This window comes from Ovis canadensis, chromosome 26 (genome assembly GCF_042477335.2).
Source record: "Ovis canadensis isolate MfBH-ARS-UI-01 breed Bighorn chromosome 26, ARS-UI_OviCan_v2, whole genome shotgun sequence".
Lineage (NCBI taxonomy): Eukaryota > Metazoa > Chordata > Mammalia > Artiodactyla > Bovidae > Ovis > Ovis canadensis.
Genome location: NC_091270.1, coordinates 52,704,584 through 52,727,314, shown reverse-complemented (window position 1 = coordinate 52,727,314; position 22,731 = coordinate 52,704,584). Strand labels below are relative to the sequence as shown.

General features: G+C 55.5%; 1 protein-coding gene across 2 annotated transcripts in view; it reads right to left on the bottom strand.

Moving 5' to 3' along the window:
- The window catches only part of IKBKB (inhibitor of nuclear factor kappa B kinase subunit beta), a 56,412-nt gene extending 41,653 nt beyond the window's left edge, over nt 1-14,759 (bottom strand). For both annotated transcript variants that reach the window (XM_069572704.1, XM_069572703.1), the window contains exons 1-2: nt 14,524-14,759; nt 13,906-14,028 (exon numbers count right to left, since the gene is read on the bottom strand). In XM_069572704.1, coding sequence (XP_069428805.1) covers nt 13,906-14,010 — 105 coding nt within the window. In that variant the 5' untranslated portion in view covers nt 14,011-14,028; nt 14,524-14,759. The remainder of the gene's footprint in view (nt 1-13,905; nt 14,029-14,523) is intronic.
- Nucleotides 14,760-22,731: the final 7,972 nt, after the last annotated feature.

Here is a 22,731-nt window from a genome sequence, read left to right as displayed (position 1 = left end):
GATCTCAGCGCCGCAACTAAGACCCAGCAGCTTCACTCAGTTCAGGTCAGGTCAGTCGCTCAGTCGTGTCTGACTTCGTGACCCCAAGGACTGCAGGACGCCAGGCCTCCCTGTCCATTACCAACTCCCGGAGTTTACTCAAGCGACTTCCCTTTCACTTTTCACTTTCATGCACTGGAGAAGGAAATGGCAACCCACTCCAGTGTTCTTGCCTGGAGAATCCCAGGGATGGGGGAGCCTGGTGGGCTGCCGTCTATGGGGTCACACAGAGTCGGACACGACTGAAATGACTTAGCAGCAGCAGCATGTCCATTGAGTTGGTGATGCCATCCAACCATCTCATCCTCTGTTGTCCCCTTCTCCTCCCGCCTTCAATCTTTCCCATATCAGGGTCTTTTCCAAGGAGTCAGTTCTTCGCATGAGGTGGCGAAAGTACTGGAGCTTCAGCTTCAGCATCAGTCCTTCCAATGAATATTCAGGACTGATTTCCTTTAGGATGGACTGGTTGGATCCCCTCGAAGTCCAAGGGACTAATTAGTTAATTATTTTAAAAGAGAACATACTCATCATCTCCCAAAGAAATCCCCACCCCCAGGCCTAGATGAGCACACGTCTACATGCTGCCTCTACAGATTTAGCCATCTGGATACTTCACCTAAAGAGGATAGCACAAGATGTGCCTTTTCGTGATGGCCCCCCACCCGGCAGTATTTCGAAGGCTCACCCTCTGGCGGCCCACGCCTGCTCTGAGCCACGCTCCCCAGCATCGCCCACAGCAGCAGGTGCTGACAGCTGGGCTCTGCCACTTCGTCCACCTACTGCGCCATTAGAACCCCGATCTCTGGCCAGGATTCGGAGGTGCCCTTGAAGAAGAGCTGACCTCTTTGAAAAACTGGCAGTCCTGCTGCTCTTGAACCCACCAGGACAGCTGGATGAGCGACCTTGGATGGGCGTCCAGCTAGCACTGCTCAAGAGTTAGGGTGAGTGTCAAGAGGCCATGATTTGTTTCATTGACAAACAACCAAACTGCGTTACACGAGACTTTCCACCCTCTGCATCGTGAACTTCCCGAATCCCCTGTATTCAAAGTGATTTGAACCTGCTTTCAAGTTTCACTTCCCGTTAGGGTTCAGACTCATTTTTTTGCCCAGTTCTCTGGTAATTCCACCAACAGCCATTCCGATACGTGTCTAGAAGCTTGTTTGCAGGTGGGCAGGATCGCACAGAAACCCGAGCTCCAGCAATGAGAGGAGACAGACGGCCATGCTGCAGAGGGAGGTCAGGCCGCCAGGAGTGTCCGCTGAGCACGTGATGTTGAGCTGGATGGTTGTTTTAAGCAACTGTACTGCAACTCGTGGTTTGTTACTGCAGGACATCTCCTCGAGCTTAAAAATCTGCACCTAGTTTAACATACACGACAGTGCATTCGTTTTCTATCACTGCTACGAGAAACTGCCACCAGCTTGCTGGCTTTAAACACCACCGATTTACTTCCCAATGGTTCTGGAGGTTCAGAAGTCTGGCGAGGGTCTCATGGGACTGAAATCAAGCCGTTGGCGGGCCATGTCCTCTTCAGAGGCCCTAGGGAAGAATGCCCTTCATGTCTGCCCTAGAACCTAGGGTCTGCCTATAACCTGTGGCCCACAGCCCCTTCCTCCAGCTCCAAGCCAGCAGTGACCAGCCCAGCCTTTGCTGGTGCACTGCTGACACCGACTCCCCAGTCCCCCTCGTCACTTTCAGTGACCCCTGTGGTCACACTGAGTCCACCCAGATCGTCCAGGATGAGCTTCCCAACTAAGGTCAGCTGATTAGCAACGCTGATTCCCTCTGCAGCTCAACCTAACACCTCCACAGGCTCAGGGGGTTAGGACGCAGACATCTTGGGAGGGGTCACTATGCTCCTGTGCACCAACAGTACGCTTCCTTCATGAAGATGACAGACAGGGCTTCTCTGGTGGACCAGCGGTTAAGGAGCTGCCTTGCAATGTAGGGGACACCAGGCCCGATCCCTGGTCCTGGAAGATCCCACATGCTGTGGAGCAACTAAGCCCGTGCACCGCAACTACTGGGCCTGTGGTCTAGAGCCCACGAGGCGCCATTACTGAAGCCCATGTGCCCAGAGCCTGCGCCCCGCAACAAGAGAAGCTGCCGCAGCGAGAAGCCCAGGCACCACAATGAAGGGCAGCCCGCGAGGAGCCCAGGCACCGCAATGAAGGGCAGCCCGCGAGGAGCCCAGGCACCGCGATGAAGGGCAGCCCGCGAGGAGCCCAGGCACCGCGATGAAGGGCAGCCCGCGAGGAGCCCAGGCACCGCGATGAAGGGCAGCCCGCGAGGAGCCCAGGCACCGCGATGAAGGGCAGCCCGCGAGGAGCCCAGGCACCGCGAGGAAGGGCAGCCCGCGAGGAGCCCAGGCACCGCGAGGAAGGGCAGCCCGCGAGGAGCCCAGGCACCGCGAGGAAGGGCAGCCCGCGAGGAGCCCAGGCACCGCGAGGAAGGGCAGCCCGCGAGGAGCCCAGGCACCGCGAGGAAGGGCAGCCCGCGAGGAGCCCAGGCACCGCGAGGAAGGGCAGCCCGCGAGGAGCCCAGGCACCGCGAGGAAGGGCAGCCCGCGAGGAGCCCAGGCACCGCGAGGAAGGGCAGCCCGCGAGGAGCCCAGGCACCGCGAGGAAGGGCAGCCCGCGAGGAGCCCAGGCACCGCGAGGAAGGGCAGCCCGCGAGGAGCCCAGGCACCGCGAGGAAGGGCAGCCCGCGAGGAGCCCAGGCACCGCGAGGAAGGGCAGCCCGCGAGGAGCCCAGGCACCGCGAGGAAGGGCAGCCCGCGAGGAGCCCAGGCACCGCGAGGAAGGGCAGCCCGCGAGGAGCCCAGGCACCGCGAGGAAGGGCAGCCCGCGAGGAGCCCAGGCACCGCGAGGAAGGGCAGCCCGCGAGGAGCCCAGGCACCGCGAGGAAGGGCAGCCCGCGAGGAGCCCAGGCACCGCGAGGAAGGGCAGCCCGCGAGGAGCCCAGGCACCGCGAGGAAGGGCAGCCCGCGAGGAGCCCAGGCACCGCGAGGAAGGGCAGCCCGCGAGGAGCCCAGGCACCGCGAGGAAGGGCAGCCCGCGAGGAGCCCAGGCACCGCGAGGAAGGGCAGCCCGCGAGGAGCCCAGGCACCGCGAGGAAGGGCAGCCCGCGAGGAGCCCAGGCACCGCGAGGAAGGGCAGCCCGCGAGGAGCCCAGGCACCGCGAGGAAGGGCAGCCCGCGAGGAGCCCAGGCACCGCGAGGAAGGGCAGCCCGCGAGGAGCCCAGGCACCGCGAGGAAGGGCAGCCCGCGAGGAGCCCAGGCACCGCGAGGAAGGGCAGCCCGCGAGGAGCCCAGGCACCGCGAGGAAGGGCAGCCCGCGAGGAGCCCAGGCACCGCGAGGAAGGGCAGCCCGCGAGGAGCCCAGGCACCGCGAGGAAGGGCAGCCCGCGAGGAGCCCCGGCACCGCGAGGAAGGGCAGCCCGCGAGGAGCCCAGGCACCGCGAGGAAGGGCAGCCCGCGAGGAGCCCAGGCACCGCGAGGAAGGGCAGCCCGCGAGGAGCCCAGGCACCGCGAGGAAGGGCAGCCCGCGAGGAGCCCAGGCACCGCGAGGAAGGGCAGCCCGCGAGGAGCCCAGGCACCGCGAGGAAGGGCAGCCCGCGAGGAGCCCAGGCACCGCGAGGAAGGGCAGCCCGCGAGGAGCCCAGGCACCGCGAGGAAGGGCAGCCCGCGAGGAGCCCAGGCACCGCGAGGAAGGGCAGCCCGCGAGGAGCCCAGGCACCGCGAGGAAGGGCAGCCCGCGAGGAGCCCAGGCACCGCGAGGAAGGGCAGCCCGCGAGGAGCCCAGGCACCGCGAGGAAGGGCAGCCCGCGAGGAGCCCAGGCACCGCGAGGAAGGGCAGCCCGCGAGGAGCCCAGGCACCGCGAGGAAGGGCAGCCCGCGAGGAGCCCAGGCACCGCGAGGAAGGGCAGCCCGCGAGGAGCCCAGGCACCGCGAGGAAGGGCAGCCCGCGAGGAGCCCAGGCACCGCGAGGAAGGGCAGCCCGCGAGGAGCCCAGGCACCGCGAGGAAGGGCAGCCCGCGAGGAGCCCAGGCACCGCGAGGAAGGGCAGCCCGCGAGGAGCCCAGGCACCGCGAGGAAGGGCAGCCCGCGAGGAGCCCAGGCACCGCGAGGAAGGGCAGCCCGCGAGGAGCCCAGGCACCGCGAGGAAGGGCAGCCCGCGAGGAGCCCAGGCACCGCGAGGAAGGGCAGCCCGCGAGGAGCCCAGGCACCGCGAGGAAGGGCAGCCCGCGAGGAGCCCAGGCACCGCGAGGAAGGGCAGCCCGCGAGGAGCCCAGGCACCGCGAGGAAGGGCAGCCCGCGAGGAGCCCAGGCACCGCGAGGAAGGGCAGCCCGCGAGGAGCCCAGGCACCGCGAGGAAGGGCAGCCCGCGAGGAGCCCAGGCACCGCGAGGAAGGGCAGCCCGCGAGGAGCCCAGGCACCGCGAGGAAGGGCAGCCCGCGAGGAGCCCAGGCACCGCGAGGAAGGGCAGCCCGCGAGGAGCCCAGGCACCGCGAGGAAGGGCAGCCCGCGAGGAGCCCAGGCACCGCGAGGAAGGGCAGCCCGCGAGGAGCCCAGGCACCGCGAGGAAGGGCAGCCCGCGAGGAGCCCAGGCACCGCGAGGAAGGGCAGCCCGCGAGGAGCCCAGGCACCGCGAGGAAGGGCAGCCCGCGAGGAGCCCAGGCACCGCGAGGAAGGGCAGCCCGCGAGGAGCCCAGGCACCGCGAGGAAGGGCAGCCCGCGAGGAGCCCAGGCACCGCGAGGAAGGGCAGCCCGCGAGGAGCCCAGGCACCGCGAGGAAGGGCAGCCCGCGAGGAGCCCAGGCACCGCGAGGAAGGGCAGCCCGCGAGGAGCCCAGGCACCGCGAGGAAGGGCAGCCCGCGAGGAGCCCAGGCACCGCGAGGAAGGGCAGCCCGCGAGGAGCCCAGGCACCGCGAGGAAGGGCAGCCCGCGAGGAGCCCAGGCACCGCGAGGAAGGGCAGCCCGCGAGGAGCCCAGGCACCGCGAGGAAGGGCAGCCCGCGAGGAGCCCAGGCACCGCGAGGAAGGGCAGCCCGCGAGGAGCCCAGGCACCGCGAGGAAGGGCAGCCCGCGAGGAGCCCAGGCACCGCGAGGAAGGGCAGCCCGCGAGGAGCCCAGGCACCGCGAGGAAGGGCAGCCCGCGAGGAGCCCAGGCACCGCGAGGAAGGGCAGCCCGCGAGGAGCCCAGGCACCGCGAGGAAGGGCAGCCCGCGAGGAGCCCAGGCACCGCGAGGAAGGGCAGCCCGCGAGGAGCCCAGGCACCGCGAGGAAGGGCAGCCCGCGAGGAGCCCAGGCACCGCGAGGAAGGGCAGCCCGCGAGGAGCCCAGGCACCGCGAGGAAGGGCAGCCCGCGAGGAGCCCAGGCACCGCGAGGAAGGGCAGCCCGCGAGGAGCCCAGGCACCGCGAGGAAGGGCAGCCCGCGAGGAGCCCAGGCACCGCGAGGAAGGGCAGCCCGCGAGGAGCCCAGGCACCGCGAGGAAGGGCAGCCCGCGAGGAGCCCAGGCACCGCGAGGAAGGGCAGCCCGCGAGGAGCCCAGGCACCGCGAGGAAGGGCAGCCCGCGAGGAGCCCAGGCACCGCGAGGAAGGGCAGCCCGCGAGGAGCCCAGGCACCGCGAGGAAGGGCAGCCCGCGAGGAGCCCAGGCACCGCGAGGAAGGGCAGCCCGCGAGGAGCCCAGGCACCGCGAGGAAGGGCAGCCCGCGAGGAGCCCAGGCACCGCGAGGAAGGGCAGCCCGCGAGGAGCCCAGGCACCGCGAGGAAGGGCAGCCCGCGAGGAGCCCAGGCACCGCGAGGAAGGGCAGCCCGCGAGGAGCCCAGGCACCGCGAGGAAGGGCAGCCCGCGAGGAGCCCAGGCACCGCGAGGAAGGGCAGCCCGCGAGGAGCCCAGGCACCGCGAGGAAGGGCAGCCCGCGAGGAGCCCAGGCACCGCGAGGAAGGGCAGCCCGCGAGGAGCCCAGGCACCGCGAGGAAGGGCAGCCCGCACTTGCTGCAACGAGAGAAAAGGCCGAGCAGCAAGACACTGCACAGCCACAATAACTGAGAAAATATGTGAGTCTTAAAGACATGAGATGAGCCAGACCCAAAGGGCAGACACTACATGCCTCAGGGAGCACTTTATCGAATCCGCCTGCATATACCCTGGGTGACTGCAGATAGCTGTGATTTCCTGCCCAATACACACACCGGAGCTCACACACAGCCACCACCTGGCCCATCCCAGAATCCACTAATAGACCCATGCTGAAGATGGATATTAAAGACTAAAGAGCAGTCAAACTCAACCTAGAGAGTGAATTTCGTGACGCGAACACGGAACACACCACGGGGTTAAGTGGGCACAGGCCCCAACACTGAGTGGGCAGCTCAGCATGGTCCTGCGGTGTCAGGAAAAACCCTGCCTTCCCAGGCCTGAGGGTCCCACACAGACAGCCACCTCTTACCCTGCGACCCTCTAGGAAGGACTCTAAGACATTCCCATCTTTCCATGATTAACCTTTCACTTGAAACAGAAACCCAGGTAGAAGGACCTTCTGTGGCTAAAGACAAACGTTCTCTGGAAAGCAAAATTCAATTAATCATGAACAGACTGTGAAGATGATTTTGAAACTCTGGGGGTGTCTGTCCCCAGGCGGCAATGACACGCAGGGTATGGATGACTAACTATTTGGCCTGGAATCTCTCAGTCTTGGCTCAGTTCTCTGGAATCCCAGACTTGGCCCGAACCATCTCAGTACCCAACTCCTAGGAAGTTGGGACAAAATTTAAAAGTGGTATATCTGGAGAAAATAGAGAAAGGGGCCCAGGATGGTGTCTCCATCGAAGGCAGCTGATTACGAAGGTCCTTCAAGTCTCTGCGACCTTTTTGCCTTTTGTGTACACAGGTGAGTGTACTCTAAAGTGGGGGCAGCTTGGGGGGACAGGCTCCCCCAGACTCCTGGGACCCCTGGACAGCACTATAGGAGAAGTGAGCTGAAGGCCAGCCTCTGAAGGAGCTGCCGGCCTCCCTGGCGGCCTTTTTCTAATGGCTGGGGGGCCATGAACAGGGAGCCAAGGGGTCTGTCCACACCCTTGGGTCACGAAGCCACCTCCTATTACCAACGCAACCACTCAACAGGCCTCTGTGGTCTAAGAGGGGAGCTGGAAACACCTTCCGTGCTCCTTCTCGGATCCTCCTTCCCAGAGGAGTGTTTCCGGAAGGAGGGCCCAGAGTCAGAAGGCTGAGGCCAGCCGGCTGACTGCCCACTCCCTTCGTTTCCAGACCCAGCCACAGGAGCTCGGGAGGAAACAGGTCAGATCACCGATGACCCCTCACGCCTCACCTGGTTAACGTGCGGCCTCAGCCTCATCACCTAAGCCTCTAGGTCTTTACCCACAAGATGGGGGTGACCATGCCCCTTCGGGCGCTATTGGTTAAATGAGACAGAGCGTGGGGCTCTCGGGGGCTTGGAGCGCGTTCCTCCTTCCTCTCCCCACGCCACCTGCCACCTCTGCCCCTCCACACTGCACGCAGCCCACGCTCCGTGCCAAGGCCCTTCAGGCACGTCCAGCTCTGCACGACCCCATAGACTGAAGCCTGCCAGGCTCCTCTGCCCACGGGATTCTCCAGGCAGGGATATCCCACCTCCCATCAAATCCTGCCTGAGGATCCTCCTATCACACCCAAGCACGCAGGAGGCGGTATGGATAAGGCACCCATCACGCCTGGCAATGACACCCTCGCTAAACAAGAGCTGTGACGATTTCTGCACAATCTGGTGCTCGTATTTACACCTGTTTGATATGTTCCTGAGTAGCCATTTCACTCCCTCGACTAGAGCGTGAGCATAGTAAGTCAGGATCGTCAAAAAGATGGACCCCTGATGGCTCAGGCCAGCGCTCAAAGCCTGTAAGATTTGAAGACACAGACAGGCTACAGCGAGCGTAGTATCGTCTAGTGAGGGGACAGGGAGAGCTGGCCCTACTTCTCGAGCGGTGACCAGTGTGTCCACAGGGATCAGGCAGTACTTTCCAGCGCGTGGAGGATGTGACAGTAGCAAGGCGCCCTGGGGCGTCTCACTCGTCTAAGACCCAGGATGCCAGTGCTTATGTCTGCAAGGCGCTCTGGAGGCTTTTGGCCCAGACAGGCTGACAGCAGAAGGGATCAGTATCTTAGCTTCTTCCAAATCTACGTGGGAGGCTGTGGCGCAAAGCCCCAAAGCTGCCCACACCAGAGCCGGGACCCAAGCCCGGGTCTGTGTGATGCAAGCTCTCAGTCCTGAAAGAGGTTGCAGCTGAGGTCACTGAGGTCACCTTGTCTTCTCCTTCTCCCTTTGTGTCTAACAAAACATCCTATTGAAAATGCCAGCCCTTCTAGACAGTACTTGGGCTGAAGATTTAAGAGAGTATCCACACAGCAGGGACTGTCGAAGCCCACACTTCGACAAAACACTCAGGGAGGCGGGTGGGGTCATTTGTTCCACTGCCCTTCCTCCCTCCGAAACTCATTCTCAGGGTCTCTGCTTAGCAAGGAAGACCTACATATTCAGTCATCCAAAGCAGGGGTTCTCACTATAGTGCTTCCAAACAGTTTAGACTGACGGTGGACAAAACTCAGCCTTCCCGGGGGTGTCCTTGACCTTGGATCTCCACCTTGGAGAAGCCACAAGCCAGTGGACGAGGCACGAGGCTGGGATTCAAAGAGGAACAGGTTCAGACGATTCTGGCTCCTTTACCTACTAGGAGGGTTCACCCTCTCTGGGAAGGGTTAACCTCTCTACACTTCAGTTTCCTCGGATACAAAATGCAAGTAAGAACAACAGTACTCCTGCTGGGGGCTGCCATGCGGACTGGAGACAAAGTAGGCGAAACGTCTCACCCACGCAGTGTGCTCTCCACAAACATGGGTCTGATCATTAGGTGTCTCTCTTCCAAATGAGGGTGCCAATGCTTGGGCTCTCATGTGACTCCTCCTCTGAGGAAGCAGAAATATTCTCTCTTATGGACAAGGCACATGGAGTGTTAGGAAAACGTGTGTGACTGTCACGTCCAGTAGAGTCCGTGACTCCTCCCGACTGGAGTTACATATCTGCCCCTCTCTCCTGGGTGCCTTCTTCCAGAGGCTTGGTAGGCAAGGGGGTCTCCCAGAGAACCCGCTGCTCATGTTCTGATTGTAGACACTGATGAAAAACCCTCCCGAGTACCCAGATCAGCCCAGGGATTTCCCCGACGGGGGAACAGCCTGGGAGGACCTGGAGCGCTTCCTGGACGAGTCAGGTCACGGGCAAGTGCTCACCACACACCTGCGAACGCTGGACGCCTCCCCCCAGCCCTTCACGTCCACCCCACCCCTACCTCCTGCCGCTTGTTACCCTGAAAACAGCTCTTAAATCTGCCCACCTCCACAGCCATCAGCCCCATCCAATCTCACGTCTGGAGTACTCCAGAAACCTCATAAGTGGTCTCCCCAGTGGACGAGGCAGGGTGAGCGGGGTCCCAGTACCACACCCCAAGAGCTGACGGCTAATATCCAGGAATTTGGCGAGAAAGGTGATCAAGCCGCCAGTGGTTTGAAATAAGCCAGGTGGGAGTTGTTACCCGGTAGAAATCAGGATGTCTTTGGGGAGAGCTGACTGCCCCGCCCAGCACTGCCTGGGCCCCTTCCCATGTGTCCCCCCAACCCAAAGCAGGGCTCCCTGCAGCAGCACCCACCTTCTGCACATCAGCCTCCCTTGCATCCAGCTCCCCCGTCAGCCCACCCACTCACACCCGATGGCCAGGGCCCACCCTTAGCAGGGGCTCTGAACAGGCCGCCCCCTCAGCCTGGACCCTCTTCTCACCCTCCCCACCTGGCCAGCGCCCACCAACCCTCAGGTTGCTTGTTCCTCCCGCCTGGCAATGCCCCCCAGGGCAGCCTTCCCGACCCCCAGTGTAAGGTCTCAGAGCCCTGGGGTCCCTCTCCCAGGCTGTGATGACCATAGTTGGGACCTTACATTTATAATACTTCATTAGTGGTGCTTTCCTTTTTCCAAAAGGCCTTCATCAAACAGTGGCTGACTCTTGGGCACCCAAGAGTACAACAAACTCTATGTACAACATAGAGTTTCTGTGAGGGAACTGGAAGAGGCCCAAAGGCAGGCAGGGTCCGGGCTGATGGGAGCCCTCCTCCACAGACACATGGGCTGCGCGGAAAGCTGAGGAGCTCAGGGAGAACCGACCCGACTCCACCAGTGGGCCTCGCTGACTGACCTGCTGGAGCCCAAAGGGCAGAGGCAGGGAGGGCAGGGGCCCCAGACGGCAGGAGAGCTTGGCTTTCGGTTTGTTTTGTTAAATAAGGTTTTTGAACAGGAGAAGGAATTTGAAATAGAAGACACACACACACTCTCTCTCTCTCCGTACCTCAAGCCGAGAGAGCACACGGGGGCCCCCGGGGGTGGAGAGAGCAGACAGTGGCCCATCCTGACAGAACTCTCTCTCAAGGAAGCTGAGATGAGGCTGTAGTGGGACCCGGGCTGGAGCCAAGACTCTGAAGGCCCCGGCCCAGGTCTGTGTGGGGCTGAGCAAGGAGCTGAGCTCCGGGAGTTGGTGAGGGACAGGGAGGCCCGGCGTGCTGCAGTCCATGGGGTCACAAAGAGTCAGACACGGCTGAGCAACTGAACTGAACTGGGGAAGGAGCTAGCTTCTTCCATCCTGATGCCAGGGCTCTGCTGCACCCCCCCTTCCCCCGCAGCCATGGGGTTTGCTGGCATTGGGAGTTTCCCTGGTGACTTTGAGTAACTACCACCTGCAGGACTGTCCTCTGGCCCCCACGTTCCTCTAGGGGTTGCTCCACCCACTGGGAGCTGCTCCACCCATTCAGAGCTCCATGTCTTCCAGCTGATAGGGGAGGCTGGGGGTCTGAGATGACCTCTGTTGTGACTGGCCAGAGGCCAGCATGACTCTCCCTGCTGGCTGCAGCCAGGCTCCTGGGAATCTACAATCTCTTCAAATCCAGAAAGATGCTGGAGGCCCTTCATTAAAAAGTGGGTACCTTCCCTCAAGGGCTTCAATGTGTCTGAATTTTGGGTTAAGAAGCTAGTATTAGCTATAGGGTAAGTGAGGGTTCCTCCGAGCAGAGGTCTCCAAACTGGGTATAGGCAGGGGTTACTCAAAACAGGAATCCAAAAAAAAAAAAAACACACACAGGAAATGAAGCTCTCCCGCTATTAACTGAGCAGCACCACGCTCAAAGTGTCTGTCAGGTTGCGCGCCACTTCTGACACTCGGGGGATCCCGAGGACAACGGGCTTTCCAACAGCAGGGGCGGACAGGGGCCGGTGGGGACAGGCCGGAGGCTCCGAGCGCCCCACTTACGTAGAATTACGGACAGTATCATCCGATTTTAATATGTTCAGTTCAGCCACTCAGTCGTGCCTGACTCTTTGCAACCCCATGGACTGCAGCACGCCAGGGTTCCCTGTCCTTTACCAATTCCCAGAGTTTACTCAAAGTCATGTCCATCAAGTCAGTGATGCCATCCAACCATCTCATCCTCTGGCGTCCCCTTCTCCTCCTGCCTTCAATCTTACCCAGAATAAGGGTCTTTTCCAGTGAGTCAGTTCTTCGCATCAGGTGGCCAAAGTATTGGAATTTCACCTTCAGGATCCGTCCTTCCAATGAATATTCAGGACTGATCTCCTTTAGGATGGACTGGTTGGATCTTCTTGAAGTCCAAGGGACTCTCAAGAGTCCTCTCCAATACCCAGTCCAAAAACATCAGTTCTTTGGCGCTCAGCTTTCTTTATGGTCCAACTTTCACATCCATACATGGTTACTGGAAAAACCATAGCTTTGACTAGACAGACCTTTGTTGGCAAAGTAATGTCTCTGGTTTTGAATATGTTGTCTAGGTTGGTCGTAACTTTTCTTCCAAGGAGCAAGCATCTTTTAATATCATGGCTGCAATTACTATCTGCAGTGATTTTGAAGCCCCCCCAAAATAAAGTCTGACACTGTTTCCGCTGTTTCCCCATCTATTTGCCATGAAGTGATGGGACCGGATGCCATGATCTTAGTTTTCTGAATGCTGAGCTTTAAGACAACTTTTTCACTCTCCTCTTTCACTTTCATCAAGAGGCTCTTTAGTTCTTCTTCGCTCTCTGCCGTAAGGGTAGTGTCATCTGCATATCTGAGGTTATTGATTATTTCTCCCAGCAATCTTGATTCCAGCTTGTGATTCATCTAGCCCAGCATTTCTCATGATGTACTATAAGTTAAATAGGCATGGTGACAATATACAGCCTTGATATACTCCCTTCCCAATTCGGAAACAGTCTGTTGTTCCATGTCCTGTTCTAACTGTTGCTTCCTGACCTGCATACAGATTTCTCAGGAAGCAGGTTAGGTGGTCTGGTATTCCCATCTCTTTCAGAATTTTCCTCAGTTTCTTGTGATCCACAGAGTCAAAGGCTTTGGCATAGTCAATAAAGCAGAAGTAGATGTTTTTCTGGAACTCTCTTGCTTTTTCGATGATCCAGTGAATGTTGGCAACTTGATCTCAGGTTCCTCTCCCTTTTCTAAATCCAGCTTGAACATCTGCAAATTCATGGTTCATGTACTACTGAAGTCTGACTTGGAGGATTTTGAGCATTATTGTGCTAGCGTGTGAGATGAGTGTAGTTGTGCAGTAGTTTGAACATTCTTTGGCATTGCCTTTCTTTGAGATTGGAAAGAAAAGTGGCCTTTTCCAGTCCTATGGCCACTGCTGAATTTTCCAAATTTGCTGGCATATTGAGTACAGTACTTTAACAGCATCTTCTTTTAGGATCTGAAACAGCTCAACTGGAATTCCATTACCTCCACTAGCTTTGTTCATAGTGATGCTTCCTAAGGCCCACTTGACTTTTCATTCCAGGATTTTAATAAAAGGACTCTCATAAAATGGATGAGTGGCTTAAAGAGATTCTTGTGGAGAATTTCAGTGCATGTATCACCAGGACAAACAGGAATATGGAAGCCCTAATGCTTGTGGGGTGAAAAATTCACATGTCAAAGACATTAAGAAAATGATGATCTATGAGATGTAAAATTGGCCCAAAGAATTCAAATTATAAAGATTACTTGAAACGTGCATGTTCACCCACCATCCTCAACGATAATTCTCATTTTCACGTGCCTCTGTATAACTCTCACTGTGAGGTATTGCAAACAACACTGGGAAGACACCATAACTGCTAAGTATTTAAAATGGTTTTTAAATTAACTTTTAAAACATTTAAAAATGGTTTATTATTTTTACACTTAAGATTTTTCTAAAGTGTGAAAACATGTTTGCATGTTTCATAACATCTAATACATTAGTACACAATATATTCAGTTCAGTTCAGTTGCTCAGTTGTGTCCAACTCTTCGCGACCCCAAGAAATGCAGCACGCCAGGCCTCCCGGTCCATTACCAGCTTCCGGAGTTCACCCAAACTCATGTCCATCGAGTCGGTGATGCCATCCAGCCATCTCATCCTCTGTCATCCCCTTCTCCTCCTGCCCCCAATCCCTCCCAGCATCAGAGTCTTTTCCAATGAGTCAACTACACAATATATTAGTAGGTGATAATATTAGGTTAGCAAAGATATGTAATTTTAAAATATATATTTGAAGCTGAAAACTTAAATTTTTTTTTTTTTACTATTTATTTAGGTGACATAGTCAGTAAAGCTTGGAGACCACTAACCTAGTCAGCTTAGGGGACCTGAGGCTATCTTCCCAGGCCCTTTCTCTCCCAAGAAGCCCAGGGCCAAGGTGAGCCCCATTCACAGGGTGGGTAGGGGGTGAGACTTAGTCTGCACCCCCTAACCCTGCCGCCCCCCGGCTCCTCCCAGCAGCACAGTGCCTACCTGATTGTGCCATCGGATGACGTTCCCAAATCCCCCTGTCCCAAGCCGCTCTTTCATTTCCCAGGCCCCGCATGTCTGGGTTGGCAGGGAAGGTGACCAGCTCATACTGAAGTCCTGCTAACGCTGCAAGCAATGTGGGGGGCGAGGGGGGCGACAAAAGGTGATGGTTAAGGAAAAGTGGGAAGATGGACAAGATTAAGAGATGCCACAGCGCTTCGATGGTAAAGAAAAATCGGAACTGATTTTTCATCTCCGTACATAAAAGCAGGTGGCTGGGTCTGGTTTTCGTTTGGGCAGCAAAGTCCTGTCTTTCGCAGCCCCCCATCCACCTCACCCCGAAGCAGCAAGGGGTGGGTGGGGGTCCCGCCCAGGACAGGACGCCCCCGCACCCAGGAACTGCCAGGGGATCCCTGGGCTGCGCCCCCCGCTCCGGCGCCTCCCCGCTGGTCCCGACTAATCACCGCCGCGTTCCGGGCCCCCGCCCGGCACCACCCCGCCGGGGCCTCCCAGCCCTCCCCGCCCGGGAAGCCCCGGATTCGGGGCCGGTCACGCGCGTCTCTGGGAGCCTCGGAGACGGGGGTGCGGGTGACAGCGGGGGCGCCCGCCAGAGGCACTCACCTGGCGGCGGGGCGCGGGCGCCGCCCCGAAGACATGAACGCGCGGGGCCCTCAGAGCCGCGAGACAGGCGCCAACTTCCTCAAACACTTCCTGCTCTGACGTCACGGGGCACGTGGGTCGCGGCCTTAAAGGGGCCGCCGGCCCAGACTTCCCCGCCCCTGTCCGGTGACCGACCCTGGGGAAAACGCCCCCGTGCGCTTTAGACGTGCGACTTGTACCTGAGCGCTTTCTGGGACGGGGAAGATGGGGATTTCCTCACCTGCCCCGCAGCCCCGCCCCGGGGTCAGCCTGACCAGGCTTCCTAGACTTTAAAGTAGGGGAATTTCCCGCTCCTCCCCCCCCCCCCCCAGGATGGATTTAGGGACGTTTTACCAGAATTACCCTGGGGCTCTAGCTTTTCCGGCTGTAATCCCTCACCTGGTCTGGAGACTCCTGGGCTCAGATCGATAATGATAAATCACACCTGTAGTCCCTAGGCGTGACAACCTCCTCTTCCCTCTTAAAAAAAATTAAGAAGAGGGGGAGAAAATCTAATACTGTAACGCAAAACTGGAGGTTCAGCCCCAGTAACGGGCGGAAATTGTGAGACTACCTCTCGGCCTGTTAATCCTTCATCTCCGACCTCCTTGGCATCATGATTTGAGTTTATTATTGAGTTTCTCAGTTCGAGGGCAACATATTAGCAGACAAAGATTGTGTGTATGTGTGTGTGTGTATTATTACTCAAGCAAAGGTAAAGTATCAAAGGCAATCTGAAGATAATAGCTCACTTTACAGAGTGATAGAGTGCTTAGTAAGTCGGTCAGTTCAGTTCAGTGGGGTCCAACTCTGTGACCCCTTGGACTGCAGGGTGCTAGACTTAGCTGTTCATCACCAATTCCCGGAGCTTGCTCAAACTCACTTCCATCGAATCAGTGATGCCATACACCCATCTCATCCTCTGTCATCCCCTCATCTCATCCTCTGTCATCCCCTCCTCCTCCTGCCTTCAATCTTTCCCAGCATCTGGGTCTTTTCCAGTGAGTCAGTTCTTCACATCAGGTGACCAAAGTATTGGAGCTTCAGCTTCAGCCATCAGTCCTTCCAATGAATATTCAGGACTGATCTCCTTTAGGATGGACTTGTTGGATCTCTTTGCAGTCCAAGGGACTCTCAAGAGTCTTCTCCAACACCACGGTTCAAAAGCATCAATTCTTCGGCCCTCAGCTTTCTTTATGGTCCAATTCTCACATCCATACATGACTACTGGAAAAACCATAGTCTTGACTGCTGCTGCTGCTGCTGCTGCTGCTGCGTCACTTCAGTCGTGTCTGACTCTGTGCGACCCAGAGACAGCAGCCCACCAGGCTTCCCCGTCCCTGGGATTCTCCAGGCAAGAACACTGGAGTGGGTTGCCATTTCCTTCTCCAGTGCATGAAAGTGAAAAGTGAAAGTGAAGTCGCTCATTCGTGTCCAACTCCTAGTGACCCCATGGACTGCAGCCTACCAGGCTGCTCTGTCCATGGGATTTTCCAGGCAAGAGTACTGGAGTGGGATGCCATTGCCTTCTCCAGAAGTCTTGACTAGACAGACCTTTGTAAGTGGCTGACACTAAATCTGTACTTAGGTTTCCTCATCCAGTCCTCAAGGCCACCCTACAAATTGGACAGTACTGCATTATTATTATCTCCATTTTACAGATGATAAGACTGAAGCACAGAGAGAAAGTCTTCATCCCAAAGTCACAGGCTTTTAAGTGGATAATTATCTGATGTTCAAACTCCAGCAGCTGTTTTTGAGTGCAAGGTTTTAATATGTAGCTAAAAGTAGCATACTAGTAAGTTTAGAAGGATTTTAAATCCAGGGACTGCTGTTGACTACCTCTGGGACTTTAGGTATTCAGGTACCTAAAGAGTTTAGGTACTTCAAGTTACTCAGACTACTCCAAGCAGCCCGTTGCTCTTTAAAATGCAGGCAACATTGATGGGTGGACTTGGAGGGCATTATGCTTAGTGAAATACATCAGACAGAGAAAGGCAAATAGAGTATGATATCACTTCTATGAGGAATCTAAAAAAATACAACAAACTAGTGAATATAACAAAAAAGCAGCAGAATCACAGACAAAGAGAACAAACTTGTGGTTAGCACTAGGAAGAAGGAAGACGAGAGGGACATGATAGGGGTAGAATTAACAAACTACTATGTAGAGGGTAAATAAGTTATGAGGATACATTGTGTAGCATGGGGAATATATCTAATATTTTGTAATAACTAAGATGCTGGGAGAGACTAGGGGCAGGAGGAGAAGGGGATGACCCAGGATGAGGTGGCTGGATGGCATCACGGACTCGATGGACGGGAGTCTGAGTGAACTCCAGGAGATGGTGATAGACAGGGAGGCCTGGCTTGCTGCGATTCATGGGGTCACAAAGAGTTGGACACGACTGAGCGACTGAACTAAACTGATGAAAAAAGTGAAAGTCACGCAGTCATGTCCGACTCTTAGTGACCCCTTGAACCATACAATCCATGGAATTCTCCAGGCCAGAATACTGGAGTGGAGAGCCTTTCCCTTCTCCAGGGGGCCTTCCCAACCCAGGGATCGAATCTAGGTCTTGATCTAGATTTGCAGGCAGATTCTTTACCAGCTGAGCCACAAGGGAAGCCCAAGAATACTGGAGTGGGTAGCTTATCCCTTCTCCAGTGGATCTTCCTGACCCAGGAATCAAACTAGGGTCTCCTGCAGTGCAGGCTGTTTCTTTACCAACTGAGCTAGAGTATAATCTGTAAAAATTATGAATCACTATGTTGTGTACCTGAAACTAATATTGTAAATCAACTGTGGTGCTTGGTGCTAAGTTGCTTCAGTCATGTCCAACTCTTTGTGCCCCCATGGACTGTAGCCCGCCAGGCTCCTCTGTCTGTGGGATTCTCCAGGCAAGAATACTGGAGTGGATTGCTACGCCCTCCTCCAGGGGATAATTCAGAGCCAGGGATCGAACCTACATTTCCGGTGGCTCCTGAATTGCAGGCAGATTCTTTACTGCTGAGCCACTGGGAAGCCCCCAGATCAACTATACCTCGATTTTTTAAAATGTAGACAGCATAAGGTTGAATTGCATGAAATTATCATTTTTTAAAAATAAAACGAAACCAGCTGAAACATCAGCAACAAAGATTAGCAGTTTTATGTGGTTCAGCCTGAAAACAACAGAGGGCACAAGTCAGAGATGGGAGGGGCTGGGGAGCTTGTTATGAAGACAGATGATGAGATGGTAAAAGCCGTGCCTGACAGGAACTCTGACCTGGACACAGCCTGAGTCTGGAGTTAACGCTTAGGAACAGACACCAACACGAGCAGAGGGGTCAGTGCTGCCAGGGTTGACGCAGACATGCCAGGATGCTCAGAGTTTCTGCATTTATGCTATTGCTTCTGCTAAACAACACACTTGACCTCAAAGCAGAAAGAGAAAGGAACATGCGTAAATAGTTGTAAAACATTTAGAATAGTGCCTCACATGTTTTCAGTGCAATTTGTTTCTTTAATAAATCAATTTTTAAAATAAGTTTGTTTTTATAAATAAAATTTGAACTCCTATGGGTGCTGGGCCCTAGGTAGAGTCCGACATCCCAGAAGATTTCCTTTTAATCCTGTCCTCAGAAAATCACTGTCCTTGAGAAATTTAATGAGACATCCATTGATATGCTAAAAGTTCATTCTGTGCCACTGTAATTTAAGCATTTTCATTTGCTCAGCTCAAAATAACTTTGTTTTCAGCTGAACATAAATCTCTCTGATAAGTCACATATTGCTGGATTTAAAAAAAAAAAAATAATGACAGCCCAGGAAGGCGTCTCTGGGTTTTATCACATCCCAAGATGTTTATCTTGTTAAACTCCTTATTCCTTCCAGATAAGATGTACTCACTGCCTACATCTGGTCTTTATCCTGTTGTAGAGATGAGTGCAGAGAAGGCAATGGCAACCCACTCCAGTACTCTTGCCTGGAAAATCCTATGGACGGAGGAGCCTGGTAGGCTGCAGTCCATGAGGTTGCTAGGAGTCGGACACGACTGAGCGACTTCCCTTTCACTTTTCACTTTCATGCATTGGAGAAGGAAATGGCAACCCACTCCAGTGTCCTTGCCTAGAGAATCCCAGGGATGGGGAAGCCTGGTGGGCCGCCGTCTCTGGGGTCGCACAGAGTCAGACATAACTGAAGCGACTTAGCAGCAGCAGCAGAGATGTGTGAGCTGATTGTTTACAGAAAATTATGTTCAGATGCAGAGGAAAAATCTTTCTTTCTCTTCCTGTTTTGAGTCTGAATATGCTATTTTGGATAATCCAGAAGCACTAAGCAGCCTGAGTGCCTGGCACAACTCTGGGTACCACTGTACCAGGGGCTCCAGCTTCCATCTAGAATCTTATTGGAGGCATGCAACTCCCTGAGAGTTACCGTGATGAGAGATGGGGACCAAGCCATACAGAGCCCAGTGCTAATTTGTTCTGCTGTAGAGGCCGTACGGCACTGCTGATAAGGATACCATTTCCGAGGGGGTTATTTTAAACTAAAAATCTTCTTCAGAGGGTAAGTCAAAGAGAACTATCGTCTTGTTCCATCTTTGAGAACCAAGCAGAACTGAGCTCCTTTGAGTAAGGAAAGGACTATTTTCTGAGCAATCTGGAAGCTGACTCATACATAGTAAGAAAAGTCAGATTGAAAGACAGGAAGGCGATAAAACAGACCCCTGGGCAGATGGAGGAATTCCCCAGGCCCCCAGCCTCGGAGTCAGCTCTGGTTCAGTGACTTCAGCAATTCTTTCATTATCGTTCCAAGTTTGTTTTATCCCAGCCCAGCAGGGAGAAGAGTCTGCAAGTCAGGACCCGTTCCTGCAACAAACAAAAATTCTCTTGTCACAAAGGTTGGAAAACGTGTTTAGTTGGAGGGCGTGAAGACATCTGCCTTTCTTCTAGGGAAGGCGGTGAGAGGTGAGGGTGGGCTGACAGAGACTGACGGTGAGAATGAACTTGGGTCCATCCTTAGCGCAGAGCCGGCTGCGGTGAGGAAGGGAAGAACGTGCAGTCAACTTCGCCCTCTGTGAATGAGACCCGGGCCAGCTGGCCATCAGGCCTCAAAGCTTGGGTGAAACAGAGCTGGGATTAGGGGCCCTGAGTCACCCTTCTTGGAGGGATGATACTGCGGGAGGAAATCAGTTTGTAAGCTCCCTTCATTTTTACATGCATAGGTTTTTATTCCAGTAAATTAAAATGAAAGAGGAAGAAGTGGCCCGTCCCTTGGCCGCAGTGGCGGGGAAACCATGTGTGTGGGTGTGTGTGTTCTTCCTGGTAGGATGTTTCTTAGTACACCTTGGTTCTGAGGTCTTAACCTGTGCTCCATGGGGGCAGAGATGTGGTTCACTGCTGCATTCCGTGTCTGGAACATTATAGGCGCTCAATAAAAAATGTGCTGAATGAATGGGGAATTGGCCAAGGCAGGCTGGTGATACCGTACTGTAACCTTCAACATTTGATTAGAAGTGGTCTCTGGAGTCGCAGATGTGATTATAACCCTGTCTCTGTATTTTTTTGGTTTTGTGAAGAGGCAGTTCACTGGACCTCACTGAGCTTTACTTTTCTTATCTCTAAATTGTTGTTGCTGCTAAATTGTCCAGTCATGTCCTGCTCTTTGCAACCCCTTGGACTGCAGCAGGCCAGGCTTCCCTGTCCTTCACTATCTCTCAGAGTTTGCTCAAACTCACGTGTTGGAGGGTCTTCTACGGAGGCACGGGTCAGCAGCGGCCCCCCCTGGGGACAGGGCCTCTGGCTGCAGCAGACCTGGAAGGCGTGGCATGTGGCTTAAGTCCTCTAGGTTGACATTAGCCCCACTACAGAGCTGCTGGGTGAGCAATCCACAAATTATATCAAAGAAGTTCTTGAGCTGTTGCGAAAGTTTGAGGCCCCACAACAGACGTCCTAACCTGACGATCTGGTAAAGGGACTGGGAATCCCCAGGGAATCTGACTTTGAAGGTCAGCAGGATTTTATTACAGAACTTCCCTAAGACTGGGAAAACACAGACTCCTGGAGGGCACAAACAAAACCTTGTGTGCACCAGCACCCAGGAGCAAGGAGCACTGACCCCCCAATAGACTGAGCCTGACTCTCCTGTGAGTGTTTGGGAGTCTCCGGCGGAAGCCTGGGTCAACAGTGGCCTGCCATGGGGTCAGGGTCACAAGCAGCAGCAGTCTGGGGAGGTGCAGCATGCTGGCATAAGTCCTTTTAGAGGACGTTGCCATTATCCCATAGAAAGTGAAAGTGAAGCCACTCAGTCATGTCCAACTCTTTGTGACCCCATGGACCGTAGCCAACCTAGCCTACCAGGCTCCTCCGTCCATAGAGTTTTCCAGGCAAGAGTACTGGAGTGGGTTGCCATTTCCTTCTCCAGGGGATCTTCCCAACCTAGGGATCCAACCCGGTTTCCGGCATTGTAGGCAAACACTTTGCCATCTGAGCCACCAAGAAGTCATCCTATAGAATCTATAGCCTACTATAGAGACTGGAGCTCCTAGGACTGGGCCCCTCAGGCCAAAATACAGGGAGGGAGCACAGCCTAACCCATCAGCAGAAAATTGGATTAAAGATTTACCCAGCATGGCCCTGACCACCAGAGCAAGACCCAGCTTCCCCCATAGCCAGTCCCCCCATCAGGAAGCTTGCACAAGCCTCTTATCCTCATCCATCAGAGGGCAGACAGAATGAAAACCATGATCTCTAAAGTGGGGGCTAGTGATCATTTAAAAGTCTACAAATAACAAATGCTGGAGAGGCTGTGGAAAAAAGGGAACCTTCTTACAGACTTGGTGGAAATGTAAATTAATGCAACAGCTATGGAGGTCTTTCAAAAAACTAAAAATGGAGTTACCATATGATCCTGCAATCCTACTCCTGGGAATCTATCCGCAGGCTCCTCAGCATCTAAGCTCCTGCTTTTGCTCAATTCTTAACTGTCCTTTCCAAGTCACTCTTCTCTTTACCACTGTCAGCTATTATGTCTCCACACTCTCTTCTAATCCCCAAGAGCCACAATCACTAATGCTTTTTTCTTAAAAAAAAAAACCTTCAGCTTTTTACTGACTCATGTTACAAAAGATATTTAATCAAAAAGACGCTAGCCGAGGTCTTCACCGGATCCCTTGGATTCTTCTGTCTTTGCTTTCGCTCTCTTATCCTCCTCCAGGCAACAGGGCTGGAGGCAAAGGGCCACGAGCCCCTGTGCTGTCCCTGAGGATCCCAATGCCGCTGACCAGGGCCTTTGCAAATCAGCCTGGCCAGAGGCCTCAGCATTTCCCCCGGCTGCTTGAAGGAGGGTGTTGCTCTTCTCTGTGACCGTCACCGCAGTGGCCCAGGATGGTGGGCCAGGCTTGGGTTGGTGGCTGCCAGGCCTGGTGCCGATGGCTGCATGCAGGGATGGTCCCCTCTTCCAACACTGCCAGGCGTCCTGCCTGCCTGCTCTGTGCCCCGCTATCCACGCATCAACTCCTGCTGCCCAAGGCACAATGACAGCAAACGGGAAGGCTCCACAGTACCTGCTCGGTCATTATTTCCACCTTAGAGGAGTTTCATCAGCTTCAATTAATCCTTTCACCGCCCTGGGTTTGTGTATTCTGTACTCCGCCCAGGCCTTCTGCTCTAATGCATCCAAGTGGTCATTCGCAGATGGACCGTACTTATAGACTCTGCCAAAGGTTCACAGAGATGGAGAACTTGCATCCCAGCCCCACAGGCATTTGAAATAAATATCAGACAGCTTCTCTTCAGCTATCCCTTTCCCACCTGGCCCAGATCCCCCACTGACACCCCTACCCCAGTCCCCCACCCTGGTCCCCACCCCACCCACTCTGGTCCCAGCCCCTACGTGCCCTGGCTGCCCAGTTCCAAGCCTCCTGCTCCTGGACAAAGAACCATATTCCTCCCACATCTCAGGCAGAGCAGCCCGCTCTCCTCTGCCACAATCCCACCACCCGCACCCCCGCCCCCCCCACTCAGTTAGGTCCTCAACAGGGCCAGAGGCCCTGGGGTGGCCAGCATCGCTTCTGAACTTGGATTCAGATCCCAGAATCCTAGGCTGGGGCCTCCAGCAGGTCCTCTGCCGCTGTCCCCGCCCACCTGCTCTCCAGCGGCTGTCCTCAGTTTACCAGCCCCTCCTCCAGACCCATCATCATCCCT